This window comes from Euleptes europaea, chromosome 2 (genome assembly GCF_029931775.1).
Source record: "Euleptes europaea isolate rEulEur1 chromosome 2, rEulEur1.hap1, whole genome shotgun sequence".
NCBI lineage: Eukaryota > Metazoa > Chordata > Lepidosauria > Squamata > Sphaerodactylidae > Euleptes > Euleptes europaea.
Window position 1 is genome coordinate 130,064,655 of NC_079313.1, and position 19,773 is coordinate 130,084,427.

Genomic DNA, 19,773 nt, shown 5'->3' on the forward strand with positions numbered 1-19,773 from the left:
CAAACCCGGTTCTCCAGATTAGAGTCCGCCACTCTTAACCACTACAAACCTGAAGTTGCCTTATACTACACTGGTCCATCAAGGTCAGTGTTGACTACACAGACTGGCAGCAGCTCTCCAGGGTCTCAAGCAGAGGTCTTTCACATTATCTACTACCTGGTCCTTTTTAACTGGAGGTGCTGGGGATTGAACCCGGGACCTTCTGCACGCAAAACAGAGGCTCTTCTACTGAGCCACAAACCCTCCCCTATGGACAAAGCCTACGAATAAATCTATTCATGTAACAGCTGTATGGGATTCGAGGCATTCAGGCAACTCGCACAGAGCTGGAAACAGCATACGAGTCGTCCTCGAAAAGAACAGCTTTTCTGCATCTCGCACAGAATGGCACTTACGCCTGCAGTTGGGGAAACCCCAGTAGCCCGTAGCACAGCGGGAACACTCCCGCCCGATGACGTTTGCCTTGCATGCGCACTGGCCGCTGAACGGCTCGCACTGGCTCCGGACAGCACCCACTTCATGGCAGCGGCACGGCTGGGCCCCGTTGTTGTAAAAAAGAGAGATGGAGATGGCGGCGTCCTGGCAAAACTTGGATGACGTCACGGGGCTGGGAACAGAGAAAGAAGGGGGCGTTTTCTGCACTGGGGTCTCACGACAGGGCATCCTATGAGCTAATTAAAGCTTTCATCCCATCCTGCCCTGGAGCTTCTCTTGGCCAACATGAGAACTGGTCTGATAAGACTAAGCAGCCATGGTTGATGCTATCAGGCTCTGCACCTAGATAGCTTAACGGACCTTGTACAGAATACACACAAGAGCTGCTCGAAGGGTTACCACACGAACACACAAAGCTGCTTTATACTGAATCAGACCCTTGGTCCATCAAAGTCAGTATTGTCTACTCAGACTGGCAGCGGCTCTCCAAGGTCTCAAAGGGTTGATGAAGAAACTAAAAATTAAGGCGTGTATTACCTAAACAGCCCTGACCTGGATGGCCCAGGCTAGCCTGATCTCATCAGAAGCTAAGCAGGGCTGGCCCTGGTTAGTACTTGGATGGGAGACCACCAAAGAATATCAAGGTTGTTATGCAGAGGAAGGCAACGGCAAACCACCTCTGTTAAGTCTCTTGCCTTGAAAACCCTACTGGGTTGCCATAAGTTGGCTGCGACTTGATGGCACTTTGCACATACACACACACACACACACACACACACACACACACACACACACACACACACACATTACTTAAAGAAGTAAATTTCAGTTGGGTAGCTGTCTTGGTCTGCAGTAGAAGAGCTAAATTCAAGTCCATTTGCACTTTAAAGACTCTGGTAATCTTGATGGTTTTTAAGGTTCTACAAACTCAAATCTAGCACTTCTAAAGAAGTAACGGAACTTTATGAAGGAGCTTGAAACAGCACTAAGGCTGTTAAAAAGAACAGTTTTACATAATTATTGAGAAAAGTTTGGTTATATCCAATTCCAGATATATTCATCAGGCTACCCAGAGGTCAGGGAGTGGAGACTCAGGATCTTTCCTTACGGTGTCACACAGAAAGATCCATCTGGGAAGGGAGCTTCTTACTTGATATAGAAGCTGTTGACTCCACAATTGCTGATGAAATCATAGGATTTGTCTAGGGGCTCCTCTTCAAGATAGCTGGAGCCATAAATGTTTTCAGGAACCACAAGGATGTAATCCTACAAGCAGACAAACGAGTTAAAATGGGGAGCCGGGCTAACCAGCAACCCTCCCAGCTGGATTATTCATTTCTAGGAACCTAGAACCATCCTTTTGGCAATTTTAACTTATAGAATCATACAGTTGGAAGGGACCACCACGGTCATCTAGTCCAACCCCCTGCACAATGCAGGAAATTCACAACTACCTCCCCACCACACCCCCAGTGACCCCCTACTCCATGCCCAGAAGATGGCCAAGATCCCATCCTCTCATGATCTGCTTAAGGTCATAGAGTCAGCATTGCTGACAGATGGCCATCTAACCTCTGCTTAAAAACCTCCAGGGAAGGTGAGCTTAACTGAATATTTTTTTTAAAAAAAAACTTCATTTTGCATCACTGCCCTTGGCCTTTTTTTGTTGTATTTTTTTAATATGCTGACTTTCTCTACCACTTAAGGCAGAATCAAGCCGGCTTACAATCGCCTTCCCTTCCCCTCCCCACAACAGACACCCTGTGAGGTAGGTGAGGCTGAGAAAGCATGACTTGCCCAAGGTCACCCAGCTGGCTTAGTGTGTAGGAGTGGGGAAACAAATCCAGTTCACCAGATTAGCCTCTGTCGCTCATGTGGAGGAGTGGGGAACTGAACCCATCTTGTACACACTCTGTGGAAGTTCTGTTCTTTACATGGCAGAGAACCACTGCCCCCAGCATGCAAATCATATCACAGAAGATGAAGGGAAACGCCTCTTCTTGTCCCTTGAGAAAAAGGGCACTGTGTGCAGATGAGGCTCCTATGCAGAATACTTGCATCATGTGATGTTATCTGTGCCATAGAAGGAAATTGGGCACACATCCCCCATATACACAACAAACTATCCATTGCCCTCCAAGGAGCAAATTTTGTTCACGCAACTGGATGATGGCTAATGAGCGAGAAGAAGATACGAGTTCCACGCAGGCTTGGCAGCCATATGAATAGAGGCTTTGTCCAGGATGACAGGTGCGCGCGAGGCTTGCCTGCTGCATAGAGATAAGAGTCTGTATCGATTGGGAAGGATGCAGACCCCATTTCTACACTCTCATTGGTTGTTGCCATCAATCCTTACAGATGAGGCAAAGAGATTTCCAAGTTAGGACCTCACCAGCCAAAGATGCCGGTTCTCCGGCACGCGGATGATCACGCTCAAATCATTATCTGTAACATCCAGGACAATCTGGTTCTCAGAAACTACCAGGCTCCGGCAACCATATCCATGCGGACAGAAGGTGGCGTTAGCTTGACCTGGAGAGCCAGAAAATGTAAATTCGGTTAGGTGACGTACCATGCCCTGTTTTGCTGTAAACACTGGCAATCTTGCCCTTTGGTTGCAGTCTCTCCACATCGTTTATATCAGGGGTGTCAAACATACGGCCCGCGAGCTGGATCCGGCCCCTTGAGAGCTCTTCTCTGGCCACGAGCCAGCACCCTTCCCAATCTGGGCTGGCAAGCTGGGGCAGCCACCCCCACTCCCAATCTGGGCTGGCGATGCTTGGCCCGACCAGCCAAGTGACCTTTATGTCATATCTGGCCCTTGTAACAAATGAGTTCAACATCCCTGGTGTATATGTTCTACAGAGAGCTTCAGGGGAACTACTACATCAGGCAGCGTAGAAAATAACCTTCTTGGGTCTGCACGGGGAACCAGTGACCAATTTAGGTACAAAAGATTTGCTCTGCAAAAAAAAATATCCACCTTAAAAAAAATCCACTTAGCCCCCCTGAAGATGAGCCCCCTCGTGACTCGGTGTGCCACTTACCCTGCCAAATCCGGCCACCGTTGATCAACACTTCGACGGGGAACGTCGGGTGATTGGGCTGGTAGCAGTGCAAAATGAAGGCGTAACGCCCCAGGCTCTGGATGTGGCCATTTAACACGATGGTTGTCTGCAACAAAACGCAAGCCCAGTAACGCCTCATGTTATTGTTGGTAGCATTTCTGCGGGTCTCTAACTCACAGTATCCCTTTGGCTCAGGGTGTGTGGGGTGATGGGGCTGCTTGCTCCATTCCAGCCCCGTATGCCAGGAATACCCCCTCCCAAATATACTTCTCTGGTATGCAAGTTGCTGCTGGTAAGTATTTACTTTCCTACTGTCTCCTGGATGTAGACAACTGCTATGCTCTACTCTGCACCCTGCTTCTACTGTTGCCTGCCTTGCAGTTTCTTCATCAGGCTTTGGTTGCCTCCTGAGTCCTCTTACAGCAAGAAAGCGGCCCGCTTGCCCCCCGTCCCCTCCCCCAGCAGAGCCTTCCTTTCTCACACTTCTGGCCTCCGGTTCCTTCTTCAGCAAGTTTGCCATTGCCTGCTTCTACATCACACCCCTGGTACTCCTCAGAGGTCTCCCATCCAAATACTTGCCAGGGTCGAGGCTGAGAGTGTGTGACTGGCTCAAGGTCACCCAGCAAGTTTCCATGGTAGAGGGGGGATTCGAACCTGGGTTGCCCAGATCCTAGACCAACCCTTTAACCACTACACCATGCTGACTCTAACCCTTTAAATGTGTGTGTGTGTGTGTGTGTGTGTTATGTGCCGTCAAGTCGCTTTTGACTCATGCAGAAGAGTTGGTTTTTACATGCTGACTTTCTCTGCCACTTAAGGAAGAATCAAACTGGCTTACAATCTTTTTCCATTCCCCTCCCCACAAGAGACACCCTGGAAGGTAGGTGGGGCTGACAGAGCTCTAAAAGAGCTGTGACAAGCCCAAGGTCACCCAGCTGGCTTCGTGTGTAGGAGCGGGGAACCAACCCAGTTCACCAAATTAGCGTCTGCCGCTCATGTGGAGGAGTGGGAAATCAAACCCGGTTCTGCAGATTAGAGTTCACCGCTCCAAACCACCGCTCTTAACCACTACACCACTACACCATGGTGGCTCTCATGGCGACCCTATGAATCAGTCCTCCAAAATGTCCTATCTGAGCCTTGCTCAGATCTTGCAAATTGAGGGCTATGAGTCGCCATGAGTCGGAAGCAACTTGATGGCACTTAACACACACACAATATTTATAATGTACAAATTGTGGTATTATGGTTGTTGTTAAACGCCCTGAGCCTGGCTTGTGCTGGGAAAGGGTGTGGTAGAAACGTAATAAAATAGAATTCAAAGGAACATGAATAGAAATGCAGACACTGTAGGAACCTAGGAATGTCATTCCCATCCACCCTGCAAAAACAATATGGCTTGCTCTCCAGAGACACAACATCTGGAATTCACACAGTTTAGAGTCTGCATTTTTTGCCGCTCAACCTTACCTGCGGAGTCTGGAGCAGGATGAGTTCTGCAGAAGAGTCCAGCAAGGTCGGAGGCCGCAGCAGCGGTGTCGGTGGGATGCTAACCGGGGGGATGTTAAAGCCATGGATGAGGGGGAAGCCTGGAGTGACCGGCAGCAACTGCGCTTCCTCCAGGATTACTGACTGCGAGATCTTCTGATACCTTGATGGGACGCAGGAGCTGCTGTGAAGGGTTGAAACAGAGAAAAGGTCACAAGCTCCATAGCCAAGCAGAAGTCATGAGAACATAAAGAAGGCCATGCTGGATCAGATCGAGGCCCATCAAGTCCAGCAGTCTGTTCACACAGTGGCCAACCAGGTGCCTCCAGGAAGCCCCCCAAACAGACGACTGTAGCAGCATTGTCCTGTCTGTGTTCCAATGCACCTAATATAATAGGCCTGCTCCTCTGATCTTAGAGAGAATAGGGATGCATCATGACTAGTATCCATTTTTACTAGTAGCCATGAATAGCCCTCTCTTCCATGGACATGTCCACTCCCCTCTTAAAGCCTTTTGGGAAAGCCCTGCCGGCATGACGGTGGGGAACGGACGCTGGCGTGTTTGCCCCCGCGCCGGGGTAGATGCCACCTTATTCTGTGATAAGGTGGCACCTATGCTGGTGCGGAGCTTCTAAGGAGCTTCGCTCCCCCCCTTCAGGAATGGGCTCTACTTATATTCAAGTGCACATCAGTCATTCCAACCACAGAACATGATGCATCCACTTAAAAGATCTGAAAATCTGTTGTTCAGAATTCTACTTATACACACAACAACGCCTGTTTTTCTGAAATTCTGTGTGCTGCCTTGCAAGATTCCTGCCCACAAATGAAAAGGTCAAATACATGTAACTGGATTTTTGCACATTCCTTAATCACTTCTCTTATCTCTCATAAAGACATGAAGATGCCTTATACTGAATCAGACCCTAGGTCCACCAGTCAGTATTGTCTGCTCAGACCGGCAGCAGCTCTTCAGGGTCTCAGGCAGAGGTCTTTCATATCACCTGCTTGCCTAGTCCCTTTAACTGGAATTGCTGGAGATTGAGCCTGGGACCTTCTGCATGCCAAGCAGAGGCTCTACCACTGAGCCATGCCCCCTCCCCCCCTTATGTTCCTATTGCCTCCTTTTAGTTTACCAGCACTTTAGGTCAGTCACCTAGGAAAGTATCAGGAACACAGATGGTGCTAAACAAATGGCGTGCCTCAGTCCCATTACAATAAACTAACAGTGTCTCCATGCCCGATGTAAGGTACTTTTAGAATAGGAATAGAAAGTCTTGAACAATTTCAATTTCCTCATTGTCAACCTTAAAGTTGTGTAATTCTCCTGTAGTCATTACTTTTGTTTTCTTGATGTTCAGCTGTAGTCCTGCATTGGGAAAAGGGCCTGCAAATCACAGTTCAAGAAACCTTAAGGCCATTTACCTATTAGGTGCGAATATCCCGTGGACACTGATGCAGTGGACCTGTGGCTCCACAAACTCCATGGTGAATCGGTCGTAAGGTACCAGGTACACTTTGTACTAAAAGGGAGAGGAGGAAAGAGAGGAAGAAAAAGGAATTATTTGTGTTTTTCATTTCCTGGGACAAAAGTCACATGCAGCCAGCGCAGACATTACTGCTGAAATAATTTTTGTTTTTTGTACAGGTGTAGGTAAAGCAACCTGAGAGTTGCAAGGTAAAACGGATGAGAAGTCCCAAATTTTCTATCACATCCACAAGAAACATCTGCGAGGAAACACATGGAAGAAAGCAGTGGCTACTTCTTATCATTAGAAGACATTTTGTGATTTTTCTAATCACAGAAGCAGCAGCTGCCCTATTTATGTATTTAATTCATTCATTTATTCACTCATTCATTCATTCATACACCGCCTTTTCCCCAATGGGGACCCAAAGCAACTCACATCATTCTCCTCTCCTCCATTTCCTCCTCACAACAACCCTGTGAGGTAGGCGAGGCTGAGAGAGTGTGTCTGGCCCAAGGTCACCCACTGAGTTTCCCTAGCACGAGTGGGGGGGGGGAGAAGAAGAAGAAGAAGAAGAAGAAGAAGAAGAAGAAGAGGAGGAGTTGGAGTTGGTTTTTATATGCCAACTTTTTCTTAGCACTTAAGGAAGAATCAAACCGGCTTACAATCTCCTTCCCTTCCCATCCCCACAACAGACACCATGTGAGGTAGGTGGGGCGGAGAGAGCTCTAAGAGAACTGTGATTAGCCCAAGGTAACCCAGATGGCTTCATGTGGAGGAATGGGGAAACCAATCCGGTACACCAGATTAGTGTCCGCCGTTCCTGTGGAAGAGTGGGGAATCAAACCCGGTTCTCCAGATTAGAGTCCACTGCTCCAAACCACCGCTTTTAACCACTACACCACGCTGGCTCCCAGGAATGGTCTTGGTCTCAGCCCTTCACTCCTGAGGGTCCAAACTCACAATTCCTAGCTCCGCTGTATGAACACGTGATCTTGATCCGTCAAGGTCTGGTGGTGGGTTTCATAGAATCATAGAGTTGGAAGGGACCACAAGGGTCATCTAGTTTGTGCCAGAGCTCCACATCGAAGGCTTACCAGGAAGAAATGAGCTCGATCCACAGCAAGCCGAACCGTAGCCTGCGTGGCCAAGTCGAAAGCTGCCAGGCGATTCAGCGAATCTAAAACTGTCCCACGGCAAAGGAAACTGCAAGACAAAAACAGCCACCGAGCTCAAGGACGGCCTTGTCTGGCCAGATACATTTTTTCTTGTCGGTCTTAATATGCAGAGGCATGGTACAGCCTTTCTTGGGCAAGGATAAGGGCTGGCTTCCTACGGATATCCCAGGCCTTCGCTTCCTCGTTGTGAAGGTCGCAGCCTGAAATCTGACCTCGCGAGAAAGAGTCCCCAGACAATGAAGCCAATCTGTCACCCACATCAACCCTGCCCGTTTGTCTAAACAGAGCTTAGGGGCTCAGGATGCTTGTGCTATTTCCAGCGGAACCGTGCCCTGTTTTGAGGATGTGGACTGTTTGGCTCAGCTTTCTGCCACTGGCATGGACAATGCTGAGAATCGGAACGGCAAGCGCCTTCCACCGAACTGCAGTCAACGCAAACCTCGGTCTGAACATGAAGACCTTGAAAGCACAGGGAGTTTAGTCGATTATAAAAGAGAACAGGTAGAGCCATAAAGACATGCCTCTCGGTCCTAATCCAAGCAAGTTCTGCGCTGTTGCTATTAAAATACGCAGAGCTTTATTAGAGAATGATGGTTAGAATATTTTACAATTTCATCAATAAACCAGGGGTTGCTTACACCTTTATATGTACGGGCAGTCTGTAATTCTGCGATGCAAAACTATTGGGTCTGGAAATTTTGATGTGTTGGCACGTGACTGGTCAGTCGACAGTATTAATAAATTTGAATTTGGTCCTAATCCAAGCAATGTGTTGGATCACTTATGGTTAATGGGATTACAGGGGTAGCCACACTAACTGTGGATCCTATTCCTCAGTGTATACTGATGCATATCGGTCCACTGAGTCTAGTTCTCCTATCGGGGTCCATACCTGTACTCGCAGGTGTACAGAGCGAGAGTGGCTGACTGAACACTATGCTGCGGTGAGCTCACTGATACATCAATCGTCTGTAGAGCATCCGCGCTGGCATACTCCACTAGGAGCGCGTACCTCCCGGGCTGGGGAACGGCAATCCGTAGCTGAATTTCCACCTACGTACAAGGAGGAGGGAAAAAGTTAAAAGAGAAAAGGGTGCCAGGCTGGGGTTCGTGATATCCTGAACTAAAATATGCCCTCTGGGACCTAAATCTAACTTTTGACATGCTGCCTTCATTCAAGGAAATCCTTTTTTGGGAAAACTCTGGTAGAGGCAAACAGGTAGAAACCATGACACCAGAACTGAAGCAAAGGCATATTTTATAGAGTAAGATCCATGAGAGGAAGCAATATGCTAATTAATAGCCAGATCCGTTATCATCTCTAATTTCAGCTCCAGCAAGTTTATTGTGTGTATTCCCTCTGTGAGAATCATCCTAAAACCATGCCAAGTAAGGAACAGTTTCATCAGAACCAGCAGAACAGTGCTACCCTATGTAGATCTGTCTGTCTATCTTTCTGTCTGTCTATCTATCTTACGATTTATAACCTGCCCTCCCCGGCCATGGCCAGGCTCAGGGCAGGTAACATCATTTAAAATACACCAAAACATCCACAATAAAATCAATAATAATTTATAAATTAAACAGTAAAATCCCGATTAAAGCCTTAAAACCCCAGATGGCGCCCAATTCAACTCATAGTGCTCGGAATATGCAGCAGGTTAGCCCCAGTTAACGAAAATAGAATTGATGCGGGAGGGGGGAAAAGTAGGGAGGCCAGGAGAGGATGATACCTGCGGCTGTCCTCAACTGTAGGCCTGGCGGAAAAGCTCTGTCTTGCCGGCCCTGCGGAACACTTTAAGGTCCTGCAGGGCCCTGATGTCACCAGACAGAGCATTACACCAGGCCGGCGCCAGGGCCGAGAAGGCCCCGGTTCTCGTCGAGGACAACTGCACACTCTTAGGGCCAGGGACCACCAGTAGATTACTAGCTGATGACCGTAAAGATCTTTAGGGGGTATACCAAGAGAGGCGGTCCCGTTGATACGTAAGTCCCAGACCGTGTAAAGCTTTAAAGGTCAAAACCAGCACCGGGGGAGGGGTAGCTGGAGGGGAGGAAATCAAATTAAAACTTTTTAGTTGAAATTTATTCAACAAAATTGATGAACTTGATCCAATGATACCAGCTCTTCAAAGTCTATAACAAAATTCTGATAGTTTCCGCCAAATTTGCCAGCATGGTGCCATCGCTTGATCTGTTGCAAATTAGTGAACAACACAGTTGAAGGGGCCCACCTCTAGTACCCCCCTGCTGCCCCCTTGCCTCTTAGTGTCTCCCTAGATAGTCCCACTGCCCTCCCAGGGGGTGGTACTGCCCACTTTGGAAACCACTGGTGAACATCATATAATAAATATAATTATTTTGTTATAGATTTTATAGCTTTCAGCTCAAACTTTGAGGCTTCCTATAGTGAGGATAAGGACCAGAGCGGGCAGGTGTTGATTTGGCTGCCCAAACTGAACTACTTACATCCCTGCCGTTACATATCACCATCTCAGGGTACGAAGGGGTGACCTGCTCCTTAGGACAGGGTCTCGGTAAATTGTTGTCCCATCTGCACACGGCATCTTCGCCCGACCCAAAGGGAAACTGCTCCACAGGCAAGTACTTATACAGGAGGCAACTAAAAAGAACAGAAACAAAATCATTTCTGCCTCGAGGCGCCTGGTAAAATAAAATACTGATTTTTTCTCAGAGAGCCTCTGGAACAGCATTTGATGAAAAGCAAAACACATTGGTCATTTATGCAGCCTTGTTGCACTTTACTTGGAGGGAGAAGCTTGAAGAACTACGCTGCACGTTTCCTACAAAATCCAATGACACACCCAATATTGCCTGGCAGATAGCTGCTCCCCTTTTTATTAATCAGAGATCTGGTGGGGGTCCTTTAGGGCCCAAGGCTGGCTTCTATCTGGCCCCCTCTCATGACAAAGACTGCAATGGAAGCCTTACTTTTGACCAGCTTGTTCTGGAGACGGGTTGTAGGTACAAGGCTCCGAGACTTTCAGCTGCAAAATACGAGCCTCATAGTATGAGCTGGGCAGCAAGACCAGGTAATCCTGAAACAAAGGGCCAAAAGGTCAAGACGTCGCTCTCCTTGCTTGCCTGCAGGAAAGAGGAGGGGGAAGGGAGGGTGACCCTTACCAGTAGGACCCCCTCCGCTTCGATGATCAAAGACCACACACTGGGGCTCAGGACGAAGGGCTCGCCGAAGCTGTTCCGGGGGACCGTGACAAACGCCGGCTCCTTGCTGGGGACAAACACGATCTGCTTGGTCTGCTCTGTACCTGGAGGAGAGAAAGCAAAAGGCCTGCTTTCAGTCAGGTCTAGAGGAGGAGGAGGAGGAGGAGGAGGAGGAGCAGAGGAGGAGGAGTTGGTTTTATATGCCGACTTTCTCTACCATTTAAGGAAGAATCAAACCAGCTTACAATCACCGTCCCCTCCCCACAACAGACACCCTGTGAAATAGGTGGGGCTGAGAGAGTGTGACTTGCCCAAGGTCACCCAGCTGGCTTCATGTGCAGGTGTGGGGAAACAAATCCAGTTCACCAGATTAGCCTCAGCCGCTCATGTGGAGGAGTGGGGACTCAAACCCAGTTCTTCAGATCAGAGTCCGCCGCTCCAGAGGCCCCAATGATCTCTGACCCAATACCAAACATGAATCCCAAAAGCCAACTAGAAGCCAGTTTCAATGGCACCCTCTGTGGTCTCCACCGTCTCCATGGAAAGAAGGCACCCAAGCAGTGGAAAACATTTCGTGGTAATTTAGCAAGTTCTTGTAGTGAACCCTCCCACATTCTTTCGCTCAAGAGTCCATCAACAGGTGGGGAGGTCAGTCATGAACACACAGTTGCCCCAACTTCATGGTCACCCACAAACACATACATGACACTGATGATGAAAATGAGAAGGAAACTCGGAGGGAAAGAACCACAGTCAGGTCAGGAGTGTGTGAATATTTATACACACCACAACCACGTGGGAAGAAGAAGAGTTGGTTTTTATATGCCAACTTTCTCTGCCTTTTAGGGAGAATCAAACCGGCTTACAATCACCTTCCCTTCCTCTCCCCACAACATATACCTTGTGAGGTCGGTGGGGCTGAGAGAGTTCAGAGAGAACTGTGACTAGCCCAAGGCCGCCCAGCTGGCTTCTTGTGGAGCAGTGGTGAATCAAACCTGGTTCTCCAGATTAGAGTCCACTGCTCCTAACCACTGCACCACACTGACTCTCTCAGCATTACTAAGAAGTGATCCCTGCACATGTGCGTACATGACTAAGTGAAAGCAGCCTGAATTGACCAGACAGTCCAAATGACAAAACTAAAATAATAACAAGGAACATGTGTAAAATTACAGCGCAATACGTCCTCAGGGAAGGGCTGTGGCTCAGAGGTACAGCATCTGCTTGGCATGCAGAAGGTCCCAGGTTCAATCCCCGGCATCTCCAGTTAAAGGGACTAGGCAAGTAGGTGATGCGAAAGACCCCTTCCTGAGACCCTAGACAGCCGCTACCAGTCTGAGTAGACAACACTGACTTCAATGGACCAAGGGTCTGGTTCAGTAGAAGGCATCTTCATGTGTTCATGTGTTTGACACAATAGTCAGAGATGTGCAACACTGTTACCTGTTTGTTCTTTGGAAGTATTCTGTATCCAAAAAAAGCCTCAGTAAAGGATTATATGACCTGGATAGCCCAGGCTATCTTAGAAGCTAAGAAGAGTCATCCCTGGTCAGTATTTGGATGGGAGACCACCAAGAAATACCAGGGTCGCCACACAAAGGCAGACAATGGCAAACCACCTCTGAATGCCTCTTGCCTTGAAAACCCTACAGGGCTGCCATAAGTCGGCTATGACTTGACAGCAAAAAGAAAAAGGATTATACAGTCCTGAGCTGATATCACAGTATCACATTTCATTTATATCTACAGCAAATGTCATTTTGGAAACAAATACTTCCATCATAGGACATTGGAACCTCCCAACATTCTGGGATCGGCCTCAGTCTGCCCGGATGCCTTTCTGCGATTGATCATACCTCCCACCCCTACAACAGCGATTTTGAGTTGATGCTCACTACCTGTTCTCAAAAAACCAAAAGTGCCCATAGGCTTATCAATGTTGGGGACTCCTGACCCTACAATATATTCCAAAAATAGAAGAAAAAGATTAATAATAATAAAAAATAACCTTACAGCTGTGATCCTACACACATTTATTTGGGAGTAAGCCCCGCTGTACTAGGAGAACTTATTTCTTAGTAAATGTGCAGAGGATTGTGACGTAGCAGCTACACTGCAGTCTTAAGCAGAGTTATACCTTCTAATTGCATTGAAGTCAACGGAGAGCTCTGCTTAGGATCAGGAGCAATAAACTGGGTGAAAAGTCACCGTGTAAAATTTAAATCTGTCCAAGAAATGTTGAGAGACCATTCTCTAGAAATGCTAATCTAGTTATCACCTATAATGGGTGGGACATCTCAGGTTTTGTTAAAGTAATTAACAACTGCCACGAGTCATAAATCCCATGTCTTTGTTCAAGCCAGGGAGGAGATCTCGCCCAAGTTTAGCTTAGTCTAGCCCAAAGCTTCTTAAACTGTGGGTTACGACCCAATATGGGGTTGTGCAACTGAATGTGGGGGTCGCGGAAAATTTGGCAATAGTAAAACCAAAGAATTAGTTTTAAATAAATTTCTTTATGACTTATTATCAGTAAATGTTTGATTTGTATACCTATTTCATATACCTATTTAATCGGGGTTGCGTAAAAATTTCTTGGGCGAAAAAGGGTCGCGAGTGGGAAAAGTTTAAGAAGCTCTGGTCTAGCCAACATGGCACAGTGGGTAGCACTGGACTAGGATCTGGAAGACCTGAGTTCGAATCCCCACTGAGTTCGAATCCCCACTGAGTTCCAATGCCATGGAAGCTTGCTGGGTGACTTTGGGCCTGCCACACTCCCACATCTTACCCTACCTCACGGGGTTGTAAGACAATGGAGGAGAGGAGAATGGTGTTAGAAGCGGCTTTGGGTCCCCACTGGGCAAAAAAAGCAAGGTGTGCACTACAACTGCAGGTGGAGACAGGAACCAAGCTGTTGCATTCCTGCTTCGTTCTTTTGGTTTTCAAGATTTCAACCCACTAGGTGAAATCACTTTATGGGGTATGGTTACTCTGACTCACTGAGAGGCCTTTGTTTCTGTTCCGCCAAACTGCCTCTCCACCATGACATTTTACAATTAAACACGCTCAGGCACGGCCAACGCAAGTAAGACGGTAACACAAAAAGGGGTGGGTTTCACCGCAACGTTTGCCAGACTGTGGTTCTGCTTGTGATCCATTTCTTTGCATGCAATGAGCCCAGCTTTGCTGGGGAGGGTGGGATATAAGACTAATAAAATAAAATAAATAAACGCTCCACCTTCATTCTGTCTCCTCAGCTTTTGATTACTTAAAGCGGGGAGCTTGAAAAAGAAGAAGTCTTGTTAGTGGCTTCCTAGAGGCACCTGGTTGTCCACTGTGTGAACAGACTGCTGGACTTGATGGGCCTTGGTCTGATCCAGCAGGGCCTTTCTTATGTTCTTAAGAAGCAGAAGAAGAGGAGGAGGAGGAGTAGTTGGCTTTTATATGCTGAATTTCTCTAACACTTAAGGAAGAAACCGGCTTACAATCACTTTCCCTTCCCCTCCCTGCAACAGACACCCTGTGAGGTAGGTGAGGCTGAGAGAGCTTTAAGAGAGCTGTGACTAGCCCAAGGTCCCCCAGCTGGCTTCATGTGTAGGAGTGAGAAAACCAACCCGGTTCACCAGATTAGAGTCCACTGCTCTTAACCATGCTGGCTCTCCAAGCTTCAGGCGTGCAGAGCGCCATTTGCTTGGTGCAACGCTGAGACAAGTAAGAAAGGTCTCCAAATGATCGGGTGATGAAGCTTTACCTAAAACAGTTCCCTTTTTCGGTCTACAGAAGTCTAATTCAGCTTTGTGAAGGTGGTTAGAGAGCCAGTGTGGTGCAGTGGTTAAGAGCAGTGGTTTGGAGCAGTGGACTCAGATCTGGAGTACCGGGTTTGATACCCCACTCCTACACATGAGTGGCGGACACTAATTTGGTGAACTGGATTTGTTTCCCCACTCCTACACATGAAGCCTACTTGGTGACCTTTCGCTAGTCACAGCTCTCTTAGAGCTCCCTCAGCGCCACCTATCTCACAGGGTGTCTGTTGTGGGGAGGGGAAGGGAAGGCGATTGTAAGTCGGTTTGATTCTTCCTTAAGTAGTAGAGAAAGTCAGCATATAAAATCCAACTCCTCCTCCTCCTCCTCCTTCTTCAAACACTGCATTTTAGTTGTTTACTACCCAAGGCTGCTTCTCTACATTTCTAATTGACAGGCACTGAAAGGTCCGTTTTTCCTAAGGGTGTACCAGCTCGCCTTCCAAAGTCAATGGAACTTGGGAACCAGTAAGCCTGAAGACATTCATTATCCTGCCAAAACGTTACTGGAGCGGCATTAATGAACATGAGCTCACGGCTACCTGTTGTCCAAAGAGCACATTCCAGGGCCTGTATTCAACCAGCCCTTGCTGCAGTGCTGTAGTCAGTATGAGTCAGCATTTTCAAACAAACGGCGGATGCGGAGGCATTGCATTGTTTCAGTCTAGAAACAATACCGGCCTACTTTTTACATTGATGGATCTGCAAAAAACATCCAAATGACTCTTTGACTAAAGAAGCCAAACATCCACTGATACAAGCCACACAGGGAATCTTTCCTGTGTCTTCCTACGATTAACACAAGAACATAAGAAAGGCCCTACTGGATCAGACCAAGGCCCATCAAGTCCAGCAGTCTGTTCACACAGGGTCTAACCAGGTGCCTCTAGGAAGCCCACAAACAAGATGACTGCAGCAGCACCATCCTGCCGGTGTTCCACAGCACTTAATATAATAAGCATGCTCCTCTGATACTAGAGAGAATAGGTATACAGGGTGACTAGTATCCATTTTAACTAATAGCCATGAATACCCCTTTCCTCCATGAATATGTCCACTCCCCTCTTAAAGCCTTCCAAGTTGGCAGCCATCACCACATCCCGGGGCAGGGAGTTCCACAATTTAACTATCCTTTCCTTATCTTTTAATCACACACCTATGCTCTACATAAATATATCGTGTTATTTTGTATTTTTTAAATGTCACCTGCCAGTAAATAATGAGTTTTTAAGCTGTTGGGAAAAGATTTTTTTTACTTGTTGGCACCAAACAGAAATTTGGTTGCTTGAACATATCAAAAGCAGTACCCAAGTTGTAATGGAAAGCTTAGCACTTGCTATCCTGGCCCTGATTCTCTTTCAAGTAGAAGAATTTCGGCAACAATAAATACATGATGTGGAAAAAAAATAAGTGTCTGGCTGTTGACCAGATGTTGAACAGTTTGCAGGCAGACTATAACAAACACTTGAATTAGGAGGAGATACACCTGATCTCGTCAGATACTGGAAGCCAAGCAGGGTCAGCCCTGGCTAGTATTTGGATGGGAGACCACCAAGGAAGTCCAGGGTCGCTATGCAGAGGCAGGCAATGGCAAACCACCTCTGAACGTCCCTTGCCTTGAAAACCCTACAGGGTCAGCTGTGACTTGACGGCACTTTACACACGCACACTGCCATGCTGGTAGGGAGATTTTAAAAGATCCCATACTCAGAAAGATTATGTTTATGCTCAATGGAGGAGGTGGAAACCACGGAGCGCGTACTTCTGAGATGTCCATATTACAAGGAGGCCAGATCAAAATATCTCAGCCAGGGTTAGTTGGATTTCTCGATAAATCCAATGCAGCTAAATTGGAATATCTGTTGTCCGATAAAAACCACTGGGTATCCAGTAAAAAGGTAAAGGTCCCCTGTGCAAGCACCGGGTCATTCCTGACCCATGGGGTGATGTCACATCCCAACGTTTCCTAGGCAGACTTTGTTTACGGGGGTGGTTTGCCAGTGCCTTCCCCAGTCATCTTCCCTTTACCCCCAGCAAGCTGGGTACTCATTTGACAGACCTCGGAAGGATGGAAGGCTGAGTCGACCTTTAGCTGGCTACCTGAAACCAACTTCCGTCGGGATTGAACTCAGGTCGCGAGCAGAGCTTGGACTGCAGTACTGCAGCTTACCACTCTGCGCCACGGGGCTCCTGGGGTGGGTAACCAGACAAGTAGCTAAATTCTGTCTTGGGATATGTAAGACACGGAGGAATGATACTAAAGCTGATGCAGAGTCTTAAACCCATTTGACTAGCTCAAATTATCATGTTGCCTTTTTTTCGTTGTACTGAACCACTGTTGTTTAATGATGTTTTAACTTTGCAATACTGGTCAATGACCGCAATAAGTTATACACACACACACACACACACACAGATGGTAGGAAAAATGGAATGAAATCTGGTGGGTCCTTACCTTTCCGCCGTGGCTGAAAAGCTGTAATTTTGCCATATACTGTGGCGCTTCCCGAATTAACGTATCTCAGGATGACATGGAAGAGGTACAGCTCCGCCTCTTGCACGTGGACTGTGACTTTGACCTTACTCTGCAAAAGGCAAAAAGCACACCAGCTACAGATCACTGTAGGGCAGACGCCTGGCCCGTTGCCCTCCCTCCCTTCCTATCTGTCTACCTGCTTCTCTAAGGGCCCCTCCCCTCAGCAATTCCCCATGTTCCTAGGGGTAAAACACTTGAGGAGGTCCACAATCTATGATGTGGGTGGCAGAGCTTTGTGGGGGAGGAAATGCCGCTTGGCTGAAATTAAAGGGGGCAGCTGGTTTATCGATTTGATTTTGGAAAGGGGTCCGGGCGGGTTCGATCTAGAAGTGAAAAATGCACTTACAGTTGCCACAAACATTAAACTTTCCTTCCTCAAGGACTGAGACCCTCCCTTCCACATTGGCCGGCCCCGGTTGACGTGGCGGAAGACGAGGCGGAAGAGGTCAGGGGGAGGTCACACTGAGGGTCACCACTACCTTGGGCTGGTGGGAGAGAAAGGGGAGAGAAGCAGAGCACACCTTAAGTCACCTCCACCGTCACCTGCCACCAGCGCAAAGCACAGCACTCCCGCATTCCTGCTCCCATAACCGGCATGCCGAAGCAGAGAAGGGATTGAGGCAGCCCCATTCTGCCACTACAGAATGGCCAAAGGGGGAGGAAAGATGCCTCTGGTACACTACAGAGCATTCCACCTAGGACGTCTATCCAGCCTTGCCGAAAGTGCACACTCCACAGCCAAGAGAAAAAGGGACAGAATGCGGAAGCTGAGAGGAAAAGGAGAGGGACCCTCAAGAAAGAGATGGGAGACCTCGGCCGACACCTGCAAGGACTGCATCAAGACTTACAAGCTGAAAGCAGGGGAGCACTCCTGTCAATCAATCCCAGGACTCAGCCCAATCAGAAGAATCTGTATTTGCATGAATCTACTTGTGAGGACGGACTTGGGCATGAAAAAGACTAAAGGGACGGCTCCAGCATGTACCCACATCTTCCTTGCAAGCACATGTCTCTGTGATCTTGGGGAGGGGCCGTGGCTCAGTTTGTAGAGCGTCTGCTTGGCATTGCAGAAGGTCCCAGGTTCAATCCCAGGCATCTCCAGTTAAAGGGACCAGGCAGGTAGGTGATGTGAAAGACCTCTGCCTGAGACCCTGGAGAGCTGCTGCTGGTCTGAGTAGATAATACTCAGATTGAGGGTCTGGTTAAGTAGAACGCAGCTTCGTGTGTTCATATGACTCAGCCCAATGAGAAGAATCTGCATTTGCATGAACTTCTGTTCCCCTGGGGACAAGGGTCATAGAATCATAAAGTTGGAAGGGACCACCAGGGTCATCTTGTCCAACCCCCTGCACAATGCAGGAAATTCTCAACTACCTCCCCGCCACACACACACACACTCAGTGACCCCTACTCCATGTCCAGAAGATGGCCAAGATGCCCTCCCTCTCATCAACTGCCTAAGGTCATCAAATCAGCATTGCTGACAGATGGCCATCTAACCTCTTCTTAAAAACCTCCAGGGAAGGAGAGCTTACCACTAGGTCCTCTATGGGCATTTAAGGGGGCAAAGTGGGTGTCTTCACTGGGATGGGAAAAACTTGCAAAAAAAAAAATCCCCTTCTTTTCTTCCTACAGTAAAAGTGCCATTCTGTCTTGAGGGAAGGGAAGGAGTGCCACTGGATCCAACCCAAAGGCGTGGGGACATCTTGGTTCCCTTCAACGACTAGAAAATTTAGATGGACAAACTGAGAGTTGTTCATTTCGATGGCCTGGCACTCAAAAGCCCATGCAGGTTAGTTACCCGTAGGGAAACAGAATAGGCAGATTAGCTGAGGAGTTTCAGCTCAAGCTACGTTTCCCACAAAGCTGGATGAGAAGCCTGCAGATGTTCTAGAACATTCTGCGACAGAAGGAAAAAAGAAAACAGTTCTACCTTCTAAATCTCGTATCTTCAAATCAGCAAACGAATTGCGGAATGAGCACCCCTGGCCATTAATATTAAAGGAATCCAAGGAGCTCTGGAAAGCATCTCCCAACAAAACATAATGAGAACAAGGAGAATAAGGCCCCCAAGCGATATTTTAAGGGGACAAAGAAATGAAGCAAAGAATATTTTCCAAAGCCTCCAAAGCTATGCAGCAGAATTCTAAATAAACTAAAGCCACAGATACACAGAGATGCCTTATCTGTGTTAACTTCAGGCTTGAGAGAAGAAAACGTTTCTCCAAGACAGCAAGCTCAGGTCCCAGCCCCTGGAGATTCTCCTGTACCAAGTCAGACAAGAAACCAGCTACCTTTCTTCAAGCAGACAAAAAAATAAACAAACAAAAAACCCCAAGCAAACTCAAGCAAAAAAAACCCAAAGCTACATGCTGGACAGGAAAGAGTTAAGAGGATTTTCCTTTCTTTTCAGGAGCAGGGAATGTTATGCACAGAGTTGCAACAGGGGAAGGAGAAGAAGCGGGTGACTATAGCCCTTTAGGAGACCTGAGTGTGTGTTTCTGTTTACAGACAGTCTCTTATGATTCCTGCCTAGCGCATGTCTTCTGAGAAGCTGAGGATGATACAGTGGAATGTTCTTGACCTGGGACTTTCCCTAACATCCATCTCCTCTCT

At 47.6% G+C, this 19,773-nt stretch overlaps 1 protein-coding gene across 1 annotated transcript in view; it reads right to left on the reverse strand.

The window, feature by feature from the left end:
- The window catches only part of LAMA5 (laminin subunit alpha 5), a 261,360-nt gene that overhangs the window by 82,412 nt on the left and 159,175 nt on the right, over positions 1–19,773 (reverse strand). The window contains 14 exon segments of the mRNA XM_056844902.1: positions 396–607; positions 1,586–1,701; positions 2,828–2,967; positions 3,483–3,609; positions 4,974–5,175; positions 6,417–6,514; positions 7,558–7,666; positions 8,531–8,691; positions 10,108–10,261; positions 10,591–10,697; positions 10,783–10,925; positions 17,504–17,566; positions 17,569–17,608; positions 17,610–17,642. Of these exon segments, the coding sequence (XP_056700880.1) occupies positions 396–607; positions 1,586–1,701; positions 2,828–2,967; positions 3,483–3,609; positions 4,974–5,175; positions 6,417–6,514; positions 7,558–7,666; positions 8,531–8,691; positions 10,108–10,261; positions 10,591–10,697; positions 10,783–10,925; positions 17,504–17,566; positions 17,569–17,608; positions 17,610–17,642 (1,705 nt within the window).